The following is an 18,849-nucleotide window of genomic DNA, read 5'->3' on the forward strand; positions in this document are numbered from 1 at the left end:
CCCCCCCCCCCCCCCCCCCCGACAGTGCCCAAGACAAGGTGTCTTTTGAAGGTATTTTCATGGTGACCTTCCTTTTCAAATGGATGTTAGTTAGCGAGCGGGTTAGTTGAGGCTCTTAAACTCAACTTGAAGGCGCCTGTGATTTATACCTGGCCTATGTAGATGAGGGGCATGCCCAAACACTTTTCACTCGCGCTGCTGATCAAAAACAGTTTGGCTGCTGAGGCTGTCAAGATGGAGGCTTGAGAAACCTGGAGAGCTAGGATGAGGAAAACACCAGGCTTGGGAAAAAGGGAGGCTGACTCTGGGTACCAGGATGTACGGCTTGCGGGAGAGCGGATAGGGCCCAGCGTTGGAGCCCCATGAGTGGCCCTAGTCTCTTTTGGTTCCTGGCTTGCTCCTTGAAATGCGGCGGAGACCCACTGAACACCCAGACCTCTCCATTCCTACGGATTCGAGGAGGATCGGACATCAGACTGTGTGTAGCCAGCATTGAGGCTGAGCGGCCCTTCTCTGAGTGCTGAAATACCTAGCGGGGGGTGGGGGGGGGGGTTCTGCTAGCAGCTAGGAGTGTGGAGTAGGCACTCACAAACCCAGAGAGGAAAGGCTAGGCCCGGTGGAGGACCTGGAAGCAGGAGCCCAGAACTGGTGGATGTGACGGCGTGGGTGCAGGGCAGGGGGTGCTCAGGAAGGTGTTGAGGCTCGCTCCCGGGAATGGGCCCGGGAGGGAGGAGCAGGCAGCGCTTTGAACTTGCGCGCAGTCTCCAGAAGGAGGGCGGGGGAAGTCCAGGTGCCGGCCGGGCTGCTTTCACCTGCAGATCCTTGGCGCTTTGGGGGACGAGGCGCAAGGAAGACCTCCTGGGAATGCAGTGGAAATACCCACCTTGAAAGGCAAGGAGCCGGAACATAGCCCTGAGCGCCGGGTGTGGCGGTACTCCCACCCCCATCCCCACCCGCCGCCCGCTGCAGCGCGCACCTGCTGCTGGTACTGGTGCTGGTGCTGGTGCCCATTCCAGGGCCTCCCGACCTGGTGATGTTCCCAGCCTCTGAGCCATCGAGGCTCCTGCCCTGCACAGGTTCCATCTAGAAGTCTCCACAAATGAGTTGGGAGTTTCTATTCTTCTTCAAAGTTTTATTATGACAGTTGTTAATGAGGGCTGTGGATCTTGCTTAGAGGTTTAGGGCTGGCTGAGCATGCTACAAGGGCCTGACGTTCGTTCATCACCACAAAGCAGCCAAGGAAGTGAACTGGAAAAGTCGAAAGGGGGCAGGAGATGTCGTTCAACTGATAGAGTGCTTACCTCAGCATACCTGAGGCCATGGTTTTGATAAACCCCATCGTACTTGGATGGGGAGCCAGAAAGGTTATAGCTAGTCCCTGCTCAGCTTATTCTACACAGCAAATTCCAGGCCAGCCAGAGCTACATAATGAAAAGTAGAGGAAAATAATACAAGAAGCAAGCATTTACACGCCTCCTAGTGCCACCATTTTTAAATGTTTTACTCGTGCACGTTTGTTTTTGCCAAGTAAATTCTATTTGTCATAAGCTCTGCGGTTCCGATATGTGAGGTTGCCCTATCCCCGACCTCAAGCCACCATGCTGGTCAACAAAACTACTAAGGATTCTGGATGATTGAGGGTTCCTAGGTGTCCTCCTCTCTGACTTTACCCTAAGGGTTTTTGATGCAGGCTCCACTCATTTCTTTTCTCTTGTCTTCATTTTAACCTCAAGGTAATTCTCCTCATGCCCAACACACTTTTCAATATGACCCTGGCTCTTCAGAGAGCTATGTCGTCTGTCATCTTTGATCATGTGACCTATTCCCAGATCATCTATGCCTGCTTCTTTAGAGTCATGTGGCTTGTTCTTCTGTCTCTCGTCTTCCTGACAACTGAGGGTTACTTAGGTGAGCCGTCTTTGGCTGGTGAGCTTTATAGAGGAGGTTGGGTACTCCACATTGCGCCATATCCAGCCATCCAGCTGGATGTCCTACTTCTTTGGAGGTGTTTAATAGGGTTTCTCCGTCTCTTTCCCAGATGGGCTGGTCCAGCGGGTTAGTACTGGAGTCCAGGTGTCTGGGTTTTGCAAATCTGCCCCTAGTAAGCTGGCTGGGTGTCTCACCTGACCTCCTGGCCTCAGCAGCCAACTGGGCAGTGATCATCCTTGGCCCTCCAAAGGGAAGGTGTGGGAAAAGATGAGTTCTCATGGCTCTGGTTCAGCAGATCTGAATGTTTGAATCTGGGAGTTGGTAGTTCTTATAGATTATAACCACACCCATAAACATCTGTATGCTCTCAACATCTAGCACACAGCTGGCCCAATGTGATTGTCCCTAAGATGAAGATCTACACCAGGCTGGCAGCCCTCAATGAGATCCAGAAAGATGGTCTCTGGTGTGAGCTTACGGCAGATAGCTCAGCTTTCTGCATTTGGAGACTCTGATAAGGACTTCCCAGGCTGTGCGGCAGTTGTGAGAAAAGCCCAGAGAACCAGCAGGGTGGCTTCTGCCCTCAGCTTGTCATGGTGGTAGCCTGAGTGGGGAGGAAAGGCTGGGAAAGTCAGTGGGAGCCTCTGGGGTCAGTCCAAGGGGGTCCTGTGCAGACTCGCCAGACGGTGGTGGCGCATGCCTTTAATCCCAGCACTTGGGAGGCAGAGGTAGGCGGATTTCTGAGTTCCAGGCCAGCCTGGTCTACAGAGTGAGTTCCAGGACAGCCAGGGCTACACAGAGAAACCCTGTCTCTGAGTCTTCCTCGAAAAACCAAAGGAAAAAAAAACCAAAACAAACAAAGCAACAACAACAAAAAACAGAAAGGCAGACTCTCCACTTAGTAGCTGCCAATGAGTGAGAGAATTTGTCCTCTGAAAAACCTCACTGTTTAGTGGAGAGATGGACTCTGTAGACAGCCCGAAGAGGATTTACAAAGTCTGTCTTCCTCTGATAAGCTGAAGAGATGACCAGGAGGCACAGTTTAAACTGAAGGCAACAAGAGGCGATTTCAACCTCAGATCTTGAGGGGTGACTAGGAGCTCACGGTGAAATGGATGGCCCGGGAAGCTGTTTTTTCTTTTACCAAAAATTGGCTTGAAGGGAAAGCTTCATGAGAAGTGGGAACAGTTCTGACCTAAGAACCAGCTGTCTGCTTTCCCAGAACAATTAACCAGGCCCTGTCAAGCCCTCACTCCACTGCACGTGGGAGACTGCCCTGCCATCTGTGGCTGTGCCTTAGAGGGTCAGCAGGGAGGAAGTGGTACACCGTTCAAAGGAACTAATGAAGCACACTGGACTTAAGGAACGTTGAGGGTTCTGATTGGCAGGTCAGTAGGCAAAGAAATAAATGGCAGAGCCCAGAGAGAGAAGGCTGAGCAAATCAAGCTGAGCCTGAATTTCAAGCCTAAAGCACAGGCCAGCTCCTCAGCCTCTCTCTCCTAGGCAGCTCCTGGGTTTTAGAATTCCCTACCCCAAATGGAACTCCTCAACTACAGACAGCCTCATCAGCATAGAACGAGAGGCCCCATCCAATATATACCAAGCAGGAGCTATGCCAGTAACATACGGAATCCCAGTGGGCTGACTGAGGCTCGGTGAAGCCTAAAAGGGGGTTCTGTGAGGTATGAGGAGATGGAGCTCTGGCTCGAGGTTAAAAGGCCTAGACCATCCTCCCTTCACCTTGAACCAGTGAAGGACATTGGATGAGTCACATCACTGGGGGGGGGTGCAGCTTCCCCCACACCCCCGAGAAAAAGAAGTTAACTGTCCCATTAAGCTTTGACGTTTTATATTTGATGCTTTAGTGAGCAGCCAGCTGGCTATGTGGTCATTTACAGGAGGCTTCCAGGGCCCTTTCAGGGCCGCTCACATTCTGTCTCTCCTCCAGCCAGCCACAGGCTAGCAAGGGACACTTTTCAGGCAGAAACTTCTGTTCAGCAAGCCTTTATTATTGATCAACCTTGTACTCAGAAACCCCTGCTCTAACTAACCATATCTTCGGGGAAGGTCTACGTGTCCCCCCCCCCACTAGAAAGACTAACGGATCTGGAGGGAGCTAGGAGAGTCATTTGCAACTGCAAGCAACCCAAGCAGACCTTTGATCCTTGATTGTCTTCTCTGTGAAACAGAGCCTAACTGTGGCCTCTGGGGCCAGAGGCCAGACTGTAGTTTCCAAAGGCGAGGACCTGACCTGCTCAGTGGGGGTGGGGAAGGGAAGGACATGGGGACTCACTTGGGAACTGCTTGGTTAGAGGAAATGACTCAATTCTTGCCCTGACCTCCTGGAAGCCATGTCTCTGAGACAGCTGGCACATCTCAGAGAGACCTTCTTAGGGTCTGAGGTGGGGGGGGCCCTGACCTCAACCCACTATCTGGAGGATCTGGGTTGTTTGCTTCTTTCTGGTAAGCTTTTCTAGAGAAGGTAGACCAGGCCAGACTGCAGAGACCCCTGTCTCCTTCTTTCTCATCTCCCACCCTTTCCTTTCCCAATTCTCTGGACCCCTCCCTCTCTTCGTACAGTTTACTCCCTTACATCCTCTTTAGGACTCACCAGCCTGCTCCATGCTCCAACCCCCAACCCCCCCCACACACACCAATTTAGCCAGGAGGGATAGTCCTTCTGTCCCTGCCCGCCGTCTCTGTTCTCCACAGTGATCAACTCCCCTTCCTATGAAATGGGGTGGGGGGGTGGCTTATGCTCAGGACACCTCAAAAAACAGGTTTCAACATTTCACAGGTTTCAACATTTTTCAGGCGGACTTGTCACATATCTTATCAGATCAGGGCCTGCAGGCCCTCTGCGGCACAGAGTAAAGGCCGGTACATTCCAGTCAGGAATGGGCTCCCTTTGGTGGAAAGGGTCCACCCAGCTTCTTGGATGGAGGCAGAATCGCTGTCACTTCCCTCTGATAGAGGTCCAAGAGTGACCCCCCACCCCGACTGCATGTTTCTTTCCATATCTTCTTCCTTCCATGCATCCCCAGAATCTGGTCTCTTTGGGGTCTCCAGCAAGCGTACTGCTTCCTTTAAAGATTCCACTTGGCCCTGAAAGGAGCTTCTAGAAGTGTCGGGTGAAGGTGTGTTGTTGGAGTTACTACTAGAATATAGACAGTCTTTTGGTCAGCAGAGCCATTAAGTTCTGTTGCTGGAGTTCCAAGGGAACCTCAGGGAGAGAGGAAGAAGGTCACCCCGCCCTTCTCAGTGGCTGCTTCCTGCCAGGACGAAAGGCTTTGACATTGGAGTTCTCTCTTCACACCTGCGGGTTTCTCTCCACCATGTGGGCTGCCGGCTCAGTATCACCCTTCCTTCATATTCTCCAAGAGACTCTGCCTCCCTGTTTCCGCCATGCTAATGAAAGCCCTGGTGAGGTGGTGAACACTAGCCAAAGCCCAAGGGCTCAGATTCAGCCTGAGAAGCACACCCAGAGGCTGATCGCCTTGGTAGCAGCTCTCACTGGGGAGGAGGTCACCCCAGGGGTAAACCCCACTCTGTTCGTTAGAAAGGAGCCTCCACAGGAGGACCTGGCTGGGCTCAGGGTGAGTGTGAGAGCTCTCACCTAGGGAGGAAACAGACAAGGGACAGAGCAGAGGAAGGGACGTTGGGATGACTGACCCCACAAGCAGGCTTGCGTGCCTCTGTGAGGACCATGAAACAGGAGCCAGGGACACAACCTGTGGTCCCACAGGCTTTAAGCCTATGCGTGTGAGGTCTGGGCATATGGGGCTGTTCTGGCATCATTCCTCCCTGCCTGGCATATGGTATCAGCAGCCCCAACACAGCTGGCTCAGCTTCCCCGAGCACCTTTTGGGAGATCGGATCTAGAGTGCCTTTCCACTGTACCTTCTAAACAACCTGCCCTCAAGTGACTGCCTTCTGTGTTCCTTTTTGGGCTCTGTACCTCCCCATAGTCTGTATATAGGGTCTGCAGCTGTCACTGTCCCCAAGGCTTTTTCTTTTCTCATTGTTTCTAGCCTCTTATGGATGCCATCTCCATGGTCAACCCTAGTCCAGGCCTTCAACAACCCTTCTCATTGTCCTTACCCACAGCCTTCTCTCTGTTCTCTGAAGCCTTCATCTTGCAATGGCCAGTGGGCCCATCCACTGCCACAACCTGTTAGCCTCTCTGACTTACCTGAGGGCAGTGACACTGGGGCCTCTGGTGGTAGTAATATATTGCCAGGTCCTCACATCTCTTTAGTGCTAACTGTCACACCAGCCTTCCATCTGTCTCCCAGCTTTTGATCTCTAGTACTGCCCTTGTCCCATTGTAGGTGGGAGATAGATCAACAGACCAAAGTCCAGCTCAGGATGCCAGCTTACCCAGAATGGTATAAAACTTGGCAGGCGGGGCCCCTTGCCAGCCCTCCACCCCCTCCTGAATCGTCCAAGACTTCGGGTGAGAGACAAATGGTAACCTGGGTACACCAGCTGTTGTCCCCAGCCTCCTAGTCTGAGGCTGCTCTCTGTTCCAGGTGCTTATGTGAGGCCAGCTTTAATCACCAGGTGTGTAGCTGCTCCTGATCACAGCAGTGGGGACTTCCTGGCCCCACCCTGGAAGACTCAGTGTTCTTCCCTGTGCTATGGTAATGATGACTGAGGACATAAGTGACAAGTAGCCAAAGACCATCTCCTGCTCACGTGTAGCATCCACAGTACCCTGATCTGGTAGGTGCTTGAAGAGGGCTCGTTGGCCTGCCGTTGACAGATGTCTCCTGGCCTGGGTGCTCCTCCGTGGGGCTTCATTCATCTCTGTGTTCCTAGCACCTGGAGCTCTGCCAGGTTAGGAGTCATCTCTCAGTAAGCATGTTGAGTGAGCAGGCACTGAGTGAATGTGTTTACCAAGGAAGGACTTGAGCCCAGCTGCTGAGACCAAACCCTCCATTTGCTTATCCTTGCTGGGCCCAGTCTGCAGGCCCAGACTCAGGCAAACTGGAAACCCAGCCCTGCCCTGGGCTCCACCCTTTTCCCTTTAGCCCCTGTAATGTGAGCTAAAGTTGTCTCTATTCTCACTGGATCCAGAAGGGCAGATGGAAGGGATGGAGAGAGGTCCGGGGCTCCCCATTTCTGTGAAGGGCAGCATTTAGGTTCCCTTTGTGAACTGACAGCCATGGTGTCACTCAGAAACAGGCCTTCCTTGGCCACCTGATGCTGGAAAAGGTGTAGTTGTGTGCTCGGCTTGCACAGGGCCCTGTGTGTTAAGATCAACATGGATTCTTAGGAAAGGTGACAGCAGATGCATCTTGGGATTTCTGCCCCCTCTCTATCGAAGCTTCTTGCCAAGGTTCCAGGATGAATATCCACTTGCAGGGCCTGTAGAGGGTCCAGGAGTTGAGAGAACCTGGCCCACCAGGCTCAGCTCCTTCCCAGCCACCAGGCACATGTACCACTGAGCTTTGTCCTCTCCCGTGATAACCAGCAGCTCTAACTTCCCTAAGTGGTAAGGCAATACTTGGTTCTTGCTGTCCATTTCTCGAGATTTTCTTCTGGCTTCTAGAAGTTTCCATAGTGCCCAGGAGGTAGAGTTCTTCTGGGCCAAAAGCGGGTTGGGCTTCTGTCTAGTATCACCTAGAAGCCAGCAGACAGCCCTTATGGGGGTTTTGGAAGCCCTTTGCCTTTCTCTCCCCGCACCCCCTGATGCCTGGGCATTTATTTCATGAGAACCTCGGCTTTTGGATCAGAGTCTCATGGTTAACCCTCTTTGAGGTCAGATGGATGGCTACTTATCACTGTAAGAAGGGAAGGGCAAAGAATCCCATGATTCCCAAGAAGAGCAAGACTCATCCCAAGACTAATAGAGGAGCCAGGGAGCCTCTCCCTATGCGATGGCCCCAAAATACACTCTGTCCACTCTGCCAAGTCCTAGAGAAGCTTCTGAAAGTGTGTCTTCATGTGTTACACCCTGGGGCTCACAGGAAGGACAGTGAGTAGAGCTTGTTGGCAGTGGGGCAGGGCTTGTGGCCATGGCTCCTGATCTTTCCAGTCAATTGAGCTTCCCCATAAAACAAGCCCAGGTCAGTGGCTCTCTGAAAGTTCTCTAAAATTGAAGGATTCAGAGCTGAAGAGATGGCTCAGTGGTTGGGGGCACTGGCTGCTTTTTAAAGAGGACCCAAGTTAAAAACCCAGCACCCACATGGCTCACAACTGTCTGTAACTCCAAGATCTGATACCCTCACATAGACATACATGCAAGCAAAACACCAATGCATATAAAGGTAAATAAATGAAAATTTTTATAGAAAAAAATTGAGGGATTCAGGTAGACACTGTCTTGGTCATTTTAGTTATTATTAATTGTACAATTCAGTGCATTAAGTACATTCCAATGTCAGGCAACTGTTCCATTATTTCTAGAACATTCTCCTCACCCTAAACAATCATTACTGTGGAAGATGAGCCTGGGCTGAGACTGCTGGATCCTGTGGTATATGGCAAATTCTCTTTTTAAATGTTTTATATAGAGGGGAAGGAGGGAGGCTGAGTTTGTGTCCATTTCCAAACAAAATTAGTTAACCATTAAGACAGCCTGAACTTGGTGACCGCCCACCATCATCCAACATCTTCCTAAGCTCTAAGATCCTGTTGAGAAGCTCTAAACTTAAAAGCAAACAAAACAAGCTGGGCTTGAGTATCAGGGAGGCTCCCTGGTAGGATGCCTGGTGTAAGCAGGCAGAGGCAGCCTGGCCTCAGCAGGGGCTCAGTCATGCAGAGGGATGGCAGAGTCTGTGGGTCTTTAAGGCCACAGGACACTTCTCTTTGTAAGTCTATGCAGCAGCTAAGCTGCCCTGAATTCTCCGACAGGGGCTAGAGATGTTGGTAGAGCACTTTCCCAGAAGGCACAAAGGCCTGAGTTTCATCCCCAGTACTGTATAAACTGGATGTGGTGGTCCATGACAACAATCCTGGCACTCAGGTAGGGCCAGGAGGCTCAGAAATTCAAGATCATCCTTGGCTGCAAAGGGAGTTCAAAGCCAGCCTAGGATACATGAAATGCTGTCTCTGAAACAGAAACAAAACGAAGAATTCTATACTTCATGAAAAGCTTTATATATCTATATCTATATCTATATCTATATCTATATCTATATCTATATATAATTCTACATGTATATGAAAAGTATGAACAAACCACTCATGCATTCTTTTGGAACTTCTGCAGATCTTTTCCCCATTTTCCTTCTAATTAATTATATATGTAAGTAAAAAAAAATATGAATTAATCCATTGAAATGGTTGTGTCTGAGCTGGATGTGGGGAGCACATCTGCAATCCTAGTAGTCAGGTATCTGAGACAGGAGGATTGCAAAGCCAAGGCCCACATGGCCCAAGGCTCCCTCTGCAGCAAGGAAAAAACCGTGTCTGATCTTGTCATCATGCACACCCACCCACAGCCCTTTGCAGAACAGGTGACAAAGAACTGGGTGTCAGTGGCATCCTGACAGGGCCATGGGGATGTTTTCAGTCTGGCCTAATTGGACAGCGGCATTGGTCCCTATCATCAGCCTAAGCCTTACTGGCATCTATGGCTCATCCACCTGGCTGCTTGCATCTGCCTGGGCCTGGATGGTAGGTGGAGCTGGGATGAAGGATGAGCTGTCCCTGGGGCTGAAGACAACAGGACCTTGGGCAGAGCAGGACAAGTTGGGGACAGGAGCTGGGTATAAATAGTCCCTACCCAGCTGGGCAGGCCTGGCAAGCCCTCCGTCCTCCCCCTCACCAGCTGCCGGTGCCAGCCATGCCCCGACCTCCTTTGGGAGCCTGGTCACCATCTCAGATCCTCACTGGAGGAAGTCCCTCAGCGGAACCGAGGAGCCTTGTCCTGTGTGTGGGTGAGACCTCCGGCTGCCTGGAACCTGCTGAGTGGGAGCATCAGGCCGGCTCTTTGGGGTGCCCTCTATTTCTTGACTAGAAGGCCAAGTGTGCTGGTGTATGTGTGTGAAGAAACAGTAGATAGCCCCCTCTTTTTGTGTCATGCTGCAAACAAATTAGCCAGCCTTCTGAGGGGAGAGGGGAGAATGGGGTTCAGGGACATTCACCCATACTGGGAGAGGGTAGACACCTGGGAGCTCATAGAAGTCTTTAGAAATTATTCAGGGAAAGTTTGCCTTCGGTATGGGCTGCCGAGAGGCACTCAAGTAGAGGGCTCAGCAGGTGTAAAAAGTGTGAAGCAGCCTCAGCTGGCCTCAAGGCAAATCTAATCAAAGCCTCTCACACTAGGGAGACGAGAAGATCAGGAGCCTCTCTTGTTGACTCTCCCAGGGGGACAAGCTCTTCTGTAACGGGGACAAGAAGTGGGTTACACTGATATGTCTGCCGAGATGGAATGTCAGCCATGCTGTGTGGGCACGGCTCAGGGCCGGCAGGGCATGTCAGGGAGGGCAGCTGTCCTGCAGAAGTCAATTCCAAGGCCACAGCCTCAAGGCTGTCCATAGATCTGAGCCCTGTCCCCAGAGGCCCTGGCTAATTACCACAGGATATCCAGATAGAGCCTAGTGAGACCTTTGACCACAGCATCCTGGAAATGCTCCCATGCCCCTTGGTTAGTTTGAACATGCATCCAAGTCATACATGGCTTTGCTCAGTTCAGCCTGTCAGTCACAGAGGGATTTGCTTGGCCAGCCCTGTCAGGGCTGCTGGTGAAGCTCTCTGTCCTGGGGCCTCCTTCTCACCTCCTTGTTGGGAGGTGGCTTTCAGGGAACTGAGGCGGGGGTGGGGGGTGGGGGGGAATGAGGTTGGCAACTCGGCAGGGACAAAGTCCTGAGAGCATGGAAGCTGAGGAGGGCTGCCATTGCTGGAGGGATCCTGATGTGCCTGGCACTGAGCTGTACACGTTTATTCTTCCCGCGAGCTCTGTCTCAGAGATGAGGAAAGTGTGGTGTGGAGAAGTTAAGGAAATCTCTTGGGCTGGCAGCTTGAAACAGGCAGCGCTGCATGTGAGCTGGGGTAAAGAAACAGGTTTGGGGGACAGGAGGGACCCTAACTCTGGGTGACCCTTGCTGGGTTTTTCCTTTCTAGTCTCAGTAGGGCTTAGAGGTGAGTAGTAGGCCAGGGCTATGTGCTGGCCTAGTGTGTGAGGATGAGAGAGACAGAAGACATGCCAAGAGGGAAACTCAACTCTATAGCCCACAGATCTAGGCAGGTTACTTAGCTCCCTTGCCTCTGTTTCCCTGTCTGTGAAATGGGATGACAGTGACGATAACTCTATCTCTACCTCATAGACTGCTTGTGAGGATTAAATAAGTGAAAGACATAAACATTTGGAACTGTGCCCAGCTCAGGTCAGACATGTAATTCGAGTTAGGTGTTTTCACTGGGCTCCCTCAGGCCTTTATGTGCTATGTGCCTTCAGGCTCTAGGCTCACCATTGTTTCTCACTCACTCGTGAGCCCACCAGGGAGTAGGCAGGCCTGGCCTGAAGCCACCCCAGCTCCCTGGGGACTGAGGCAGGCATTACCCATAAGGCAGCGGTAAGGCTTGCCTAGGAATCAGCTAGTCTAGTTTCTGGGCAGCTAGTAAAGCCCCTACTGTGTGCTGGGTTGTTATCAGGCAACTCAAGGAATTTAGTGAAGAGTTGGTATGACACTAATGCTTCAAGTTGCCACCTCATTCTTTCTTCTCTCCCTCTTGTCCAGTCTCAACAAGAGACAGTATCTTGTAGCCCAGGCTAGTTTGCAACCCCTGTCCCTTTTGCTTCTGGCTCCCAAGTGTTGGGATTACAGGAATGCACTACCACATTCCTAGCTTTTCTTTTTCAAAGGGGCCCAGGGCTCGAGTTGGGAAGAGCTCAGTGGGAGGTCACTTGCCTGGCAAGCTTGAGGCTCTGAGAGGTGGGGTTGGGGACTCTCAGATCTGGACATGGCTCCTCAAGGCCACCAATTCAAAACCCCCAGTTCTGCCCGCTCCCAGTCTCTCTTCCCAGTGGGGAAACCTGGACCTCTTCCTGACAGCTGAGGCCAGAAGCTGCTAGAAGTGGTGGTGCTGTGTGTCACGTTGTGCTGGAGCAAGCAAGGCTCTGAGTGCTGAGTGTGGGGGAAGGGCGTTGGGGAGGCGCTCATAGCATACTCTGATTGGCCACATACCTGTTCCCAAGAAGCCTAGTTTGTTCTGGAATCCCAGATTCCTCATAAGGGGACAGAGATGATCAAAAATTGATCAAGCCTGTAACATCCAAAGTTCTGAGCAACTAGAGAGTCCCTCGGTGGCCAGCGTTTGGTTCACCCATGTCCAGTCAATGAAGCTTTTGTGTGTCTCTTCTGACCTACTTCAGACTTTACCCCTGGCTCTCTTTCCAAGGCTCCTGCATCCAGGACTTGACTTCAGCCAGTGCCTAGGTCTCTTTCTTCCGGGACACTCTGCCCTTTCTTTATTATGAGCCTGGAAGAGGGGAGGAAAAGGTAGAGGCTCTGTCTGGTAGTACCTTCATTTTTCTACAGTAGTTAACCCTTTCCCCCTGAGTGTACTTACCAACGCTATGAAATCCCAAGGGTTGAAACGTAAGAGGTGGAATAATGGGGTGGCTTGACTGAAGCTAGAGGGTTGGGGGGGAATGCCTGCTGAGAGCTTCCTTTTGCTCTTGAGTTAAACTAGTCATCAAACGGAGCCTCTATCTCTAGTGAGAGGGGAGGTGGCACTCTAGAAACTTCTAGGGAACTAGAAAGATGGTGGCGGAGGCCCCTGTAGACAGAGCGCTTGATGCCATCAGAGAGACAAACAGGCTCTTAGTGTCCATACACTTTGGGGAAGAGGCTAGAGGGCTTTGTTGGGGAGGGGGGTTGGGGGGAGAGAGAGAGAGAGAGAGAGAGAGAGAGAGAGAGAGAGAGAGAGAGAGAGAGAGAGAGAGAGAGAGAGGAGGAGAGAGAGAGGGAGAGAACACTGCTAAGACTTATGCTTTCTTCCCCCCTAAGATGGAGCTGCGCTCACAATGGCCTCCGCTTCCTTTGTCCTTTATGTTTGGATTCCTTCCCATGAATGGCTGTTAGTCTCCACATGACCCATGAATCCTGGAGTCCCTGGGACATTGCTCTGCAGGAGCCCTGCAATTCCCACCAGGGCAACTGGGCCCAGGCACTGGGCAGAACTTGATCCTCGCTGCAATTCTTCACTTCCAATCCGGTGTTATTTTCATGACACAGTACAGACCTACAAAGTGCTCCCCCCACCCCCCAGAGGCTCTGCTGCCCCACATGCCCATGTCAGGGGGGACACTGCTTAAACCAGTGCCCTGCCCTTTGTGGGACACTGTGTCCCCAAGGAAGTCAAAAGCAGCACATGAGGTGCCAGGCTTCTCAGAGCCATGGATCATCCCACCCCCTACCCCAGCCCATCCTCTGGGAAGAAATGACATCCATACTGGGCCACGTGTTCTGTGTCTACAGTGTCATCCCTATTGTCTGCCTGCAGGTCCCTGGCCCTGGGCCAGCAGTACACATCTCTGGCCTCCCAGCCTCTGCTCTGCGGCTCCATCCCAGGCCTGGTCCCCAAGCAACTGCGCTTCTGCCGCAATTACATTGAGATCATGCCCAGCGTAGCAGAAGGTGTGAAGCTGGGCATCCAGGAGTGCCAGCATCAGTTCCGGGGCCGCCGCTGGAACTGTACCACCATAGATGACAGCCTGGCCATCTTTGGGCCTGTCCTGGACAAAGGTACTTGCCTGAGACTGGGTGAGAGGTGGCTGGGAGACTGGGGGAGTGGGGTGGGAAGGGTCTTGGGATCCTGCCCCCTTCTCTTACTGTGGGAAGCTCTGAGTCCAAGTTCTCCCTAGGAGGGTAATAAAACTGGTGGAAAGTGGGTGGGGTCTATCTCTGGACAGGCCAGGCTGTCTCCACATCATCCACATCCTTTCTAGGGCTACAGGGGGGCGGGTAGCCCTGAGATGCCCCAGGGTCCTGAGATTGGAGGGCAGGCACCAAGGAGCCCAGAGCCTTCCTTCCCCGGATGACACAGTGGGGGCCCAGTCTTTGATGTAGACTTGTGTGACATTTCCCTTCTGCTGTGTTAAGTGCTATGCAAATACAGCTTTGGGGTGGGGGTGGGATGGTGCCAGGCCTAGGTGTTGTGCCATGGAAAAGTCTCCAGGCTCTGTGGAAGCTGTCTAGTGCTGGTAGCACTACATGGCCCCCGAGGGTCCCCTGAGAGTTCCTGTTGGTTCCCACGTCCTGCCTGGAAAGCTAGACATGCCCATAAACTCTGATGGCCTGTGGATCGCTCTCAGCGATCTTGAGACCTGGAAGTCTGACCAGCTGTGACCTTAGTGGATGAAAGTAGTCGCTTTGGACTTTGAGTATGGGACATAGGAGAGGGAGGGATGAGTGGGGTAACTGCTCCTTAGAAGGGGGGCTTTGGCTCTAGAGCCTCTCCTGTCCAGGAATTTAATGGCCCTAGCTGGGCTGGCCTTGACTGGAGTTTTGCCAACCCATGGGGGCGAGCCTGCTCTGAGAAGGATTGGTAAAAGCCGCCTTCACAGCCAGGAAGGGAGGAGTCGCGGAGCTAGTTGGAGGGTGATAGCAGAGTTTGGGAGAGGGGATCTATCTCTCCCCCCACCCTTTGGAGAGCCCCCCTCCCCCTTTACCTGTGCTTCAAGAGCAAAGGTTCTGTACAACCTTCAGCAGAAAACACAGGCTATTGTCCAGGGACTGGAGGGCAATTAGCAAATCAATGGATGATGATTCTGTTTACGCTTCTATTACCAAAGCTAATTATTCCTTGTTTACATAAAAGGTTTGGCCTCTAATTGGGGCCAAGTGGCGGCGGCGGCTGGCTTTTCAAAACTGATCTCGCCCGCCAGTTGGTCTCACCGCCTTCCGGCGCCCCACCTCAATCCAGGTAGCGCTTAATCAAACTGCTCGGCGTCCCGACGCCTCCCCCAAAGCAACACTGGCCTTTGGATCACTCCTCCCACCCAGGATAGCGTCCACAGAGACCTTTCAGCACGATACCCGCTCGCAGTGGGTCTGGTGTTTAGATTCGCAGCAGTGGGTTGTGCCACATGCCTCGGTCCCACAGCAAGAGGGCAGTTTGTGTCCCAGTGTGCAAGGAAGTATGGGGCCGAGACAGTGGGATTTGACCAAGGCAGTGGGGTGAGGTTCCGGGAAGGTGTACCCGCGCTCCGGTACCCTGTGAGCGGGCGGTGGGACCTGGCCACTATTGCGCACGTCCTAGCAGGTGCGGGGTGGGCGGCCGGAAGGCGCGAGGCCCCGGTCCTCCGCGGCTCCCCGAGGGTTCGAGCGCCGCCCCCCGCCGCGCGCCCGCTGCGGTCGCCGCGCCATTCACACGCCCTCTGGCCGCCGCCTCCCGGGGATCGCGCTGCCCGGCGCCGGGGCTGGGGGCGCGGCCCGGCCGCGGGAGCCGCCCGTTGCTACGCGGTGGCGGCCGGCCCGGCGGCCCGGGCCCGGCGGCCGCATTATGCCGGTAATGCGGTGTGACACCGCGCGAACAAAGGCGGATTGAGCTGCGCAGCGGGTCCCGCCGGACGGGGACCGGCACAGCGGGGCTGGCAGCGCCGCTCCCAGGCTAATCCCCGCCCCGCCCCCGCCACCCCCACGGCCCCGGCGCTGGGAACTGAGCGTGGCGGGGCCGGGTCGCCGGAAGCCAGGGGCGCCCTCCCCTGGGGCGAGAGGGCCGGGAGGCCCGGATCACCGCCGCGCGCAGTCCCCGGGCTTGGCTCGACTGCCGCGCCAGCTCTCGCTCCGCGCTCCCCGCCGGGCTGCGGGGAAAGTGGGACGTGCCCCTGCTGTGCAGGTGGCGCACGAGGGCTCCGTGTTTGCAGAGGCTGCTGTGGCTCTGAGTATCTCGTTCCCTGCATATTCAGGACGGGTCACGACCTAGGAATGGAGATCCGGTCTGACCACCTGTGCAGTATAGCACGACCCGCTCTGGGGACCTATAAAAAGAGATGGCCGGGCCGCTGGCCTCGCGGGGCCCTGTCTGTAAAATAGGCTTTAGAACATTGTGGGGAATAAAGCACCCGAAAGATCTGCGCGTAGGCAGCATTCAGGGAGTGGCTCTCATCGTAACAAGGCTGGTGATAACCGCTGAGATCTCCTTTTCTCCGAACCCTGGGCCCGAGGCTGAGAGACTGTCTTGCCTTGACCCTTGTGGCTTTGGAGGAGGGCAGGGAACAGGCAGCCATGGCTGAAGAGGCTGCACCCATTTTACAGAGTGTACTGTGAAGCGCAGATGAGAAACAGTGAGCATTCCCTTGCCACCATAGACCCCCCTCTATCTCAGTAGAGCCCTGGACTCAGTTTGCCCATCCATAAAGAGAATACTAACTAGGATCTGGATTCTTTAGAGCAACCGGAGGGCACCTGGCTCTTCCCTCGATGACTGGTAAGCCTTTGAGCTCTTCCCCAGCCCTCAGGGGCAAGGCTGTGTAGCCTAGGCTCCATCCTGAGCATAATCACGACATCCCCCCCCTGCAGCCACCCGCGAATCAGCCTTCGTGCATGCCATCGCCTCGGCTGGTGTCGCCTTCGCAGTCACGCGTTCCTGCGCTGAGGGAACCTCCACCATCTGCGGCTGCGACTCGCATCATAAGGGGCCACCTGGAGAAGGCTGGAAGTGGGGCGGCTGCAGCGAGGACGCCGACTTTGGGGTGCTGGTGTCCCGGGAGTTTGCGGATGCACGGGAGAACAGGCCAGATGCCCGCTCAGCTATGAACAAGCACAACAATGAGGCAGGCCGAACGGTGAGACAGCTACCCACAACTTGGGGGCAGGGGAGGGGGCACCCTGGACCTCTGCCCTCATGGGCCAGGCTTCCATCCACACCCCATAGTATGCCTTGACCTCCCTCCTTCCTCTCCTCCAGCTGCCTCTCAAGTAGGTTTTTTTTTTAAAAGTATATTTATTCATTATCTGTGTGTATACATTCCATGATGTGTGTGTGTGGAAGTCATAGGGCAGCTTGTAGCGGTCAGTTCTTCCCATCATATAAGTTCCCATGTCAAACTCGAATCATGCTTGGCTCTGTTCCTGGCTCTTGGGAAATCTGCCAGGGAGCACAGTATGGCTACTCTATAGGAACAACACCTGCAGACTATACCATACTGGTTGGCAGGCTGTGTTTTTGTAGGTCTGTGATGTGGTTGTGTGGTAGAGACTGACTTTGAGTCCAAAGTAGGGTTTTCATAGCCCTTCTTATGGTTGTGGAACACTTAGCTCTCAGCCTCAGTGTATCCATCTGTTACATGGGGATAACAGTCCCTAGTTTTCACCACTTCTGTGGTTGAGGTGAATGTGAAGCCTGCTGGTGCTGGGGGTGTGACTAGGGACACTGGTTTCCATCCATTCTTCCTAGCACCAAGAGTAGAGGAGGGTGTGGTACAGAGGGGAAGGTTCTCCAGCTGGGTTAGTCTGGGCTAGCTGCTGCTCCTCTTCCCTAGACCATCCTGGACCATATGCACCTGAAGTGCAAATGCCACGGGTTGTCGGGCAGCTGTGAGGTGAAGACCTGCTGGTGGGCGCAGCCCGACTTCCGTGCCATTGGCGACTTCCTCAAGGACAAATACGACAGTGCCTCTGAGATGGTGGTGGAGAAGCACCGGGAGTCCCGGGGTTGGGTGGAGACATTGCGGGCCAAGTATGCACTCTTCAAGCCGCCCACCGAGAGGGACCTGGTCTACTACGAGAACTCCCCCAACTTTTGTGAGCCCAACCCAGAGACGGGCTCCTTTGGTACCAGGGACCGGACTTGCAATGTCACCTCCCATGGCATCGATGGCTGCGATCTGCTGTGCTGTGGCCGGGGCCACAACACGAGGACGGAGAAGCGGAAGGAGAAATGCCATTGCGTCTTCCACTGGTGCTGTTACGTCAGCTGCCAAGAGTGTGTTCGAATCTACGATGTGCACACCTGCAAGTAGGGAGCCAGGTAGGGCGCGGGGCAGGGTGCAGGGCTGCCCTCTCCTCCCCTCCGATAGGCCTGCCCTTCTGTTTCTCGGCTTCCCAAGACAAGTTCCCAGAGTTGAAGTCGGAAACCAGGCTTCCCACACTTCCATGGGAATGGTCTTGGTGGATTTACGCGAGGCTCAGATAATAACTGAGGGTGTGCACGTAAGCCACAAGCAATTGATTAAAATTCTTACACAAATTAGCGATAATGAGCCAGACCAGATTTGTTCGTGGCCGCTGGCTGTCATTACTGAGCATCTGTGTGGCCATAAGAGAGATGCTGAGGTCTGGTCCTAGCCGTGCCTCAACATGTCATATCTCAGGGCCTCAGTTTCCCTACTGTCCAAAGGAGAGGTTCAGATGTTGGAAACAGGGGCAGGGCATGGTGGCACTGGCCTTTAATCCCAGCACTCAGGAAGCAGAGGCACATGGGTCTCTGAGTGTGAGGCCAGTCTGGTCTACAATAGAGAGTTCTAGGCCAGGGCTACATACATAGTGAGACCCTGAGACAGTAGGCTAAAAAGTCTCTCCTAACCCTGGGGCAGAGTCATTTCACATCAACCATGAACTGAGAGGGCAAGCTTTGACCTAACACAAATCCTCCAGAGCTTGGGAAGGTGGGTGGGGGAAGCCAGATCTGAAGCTTGGGTGGAGCCGGAGCACTCTCACCAAGTTCATAGAGGAAAGAGGAGGGATCCCAGCTCAGAGTGACTGGGGTGAGTAACCGTGGGATAAAAGCCTGGTGGATTATGCTTCCACGCTTCCCAGAGGTGGCCTGCGTGGGAGGACCCCAAGGAAGGTCAGCCTAGAGGCAGAGTGATCCTAGAGTCTCTTGCATGGGCCAGTGTGACCCTTGTCTCTGTCCCCTCCCCTGAGAGGGCTCTGCTCGTAAGCCTGACTCTCAGCTGGCTTCTCTTATTTGTCAACCAACAACTCTGGCTCCAGCATCTGTTACCTTCTCCAAGCTGCTGTG

General features: G+C 53.7%; 1 protein-coding gene and 1 long non-coding RNA gene across 2 annotated transcripts in view; one reads left to right on the forward strand and one right to left on the reverse strand.

The window, feature by feature from the left end:
- Wnt3 (Wnt family member 3) overlaps nt 1-18,849 on the forward strand; it is a 43,973-nt gene that overhangs the window by 20,869 nt on the left and 4,255 nt on the right. The window contains exons 2-4 of the mRNA XM_031352040.1: nt 13,387-13,628; nt 16,407-16,672; nt 17,369-17,856. Coding sequence (XP_031207900.1) covers nt 13,387-13,628; nt 16,407-16,672; nt 17,369-17,848 — 988 coding nt within the window. The 3' untranslated portion in view covers nt 17,849-17,856. The remainder of the gene's footprint in view (nt 1-13,386; nt 13,629-16,406; nt 16,673-17,368; nt 17,857-18,849) is intronic.
- LOC116077476 lies at nt 8,247-12,355 on the reverse strand. Its single transcript, XR_004113252.1, has 2 exons — nt 12,066-12,355; nt 8,247-8,985 (listed from the first exon to the last, which is right to left on the reverse strand). It is a non-coding gene; the product is annotated as an uncharacterized LOC116077476 (long non-coding RNA).

The sequence above is a fragment of the Mastomys coucha genome, unplaced genomic scaffold, assembly GCF_008632895.1.
Source record: "Mastomys coucha isolate ucsf_1 unplaced genomic scaffold, UCSF_Mcou_1 pScaffold5, whole genome shotgun sequence".
Lineage (NCBI taxonomy): Eukaryota > Metazoa > Chordata > Mammalia > Rodentia > Muridae > Mastomys > Mastomys coucha.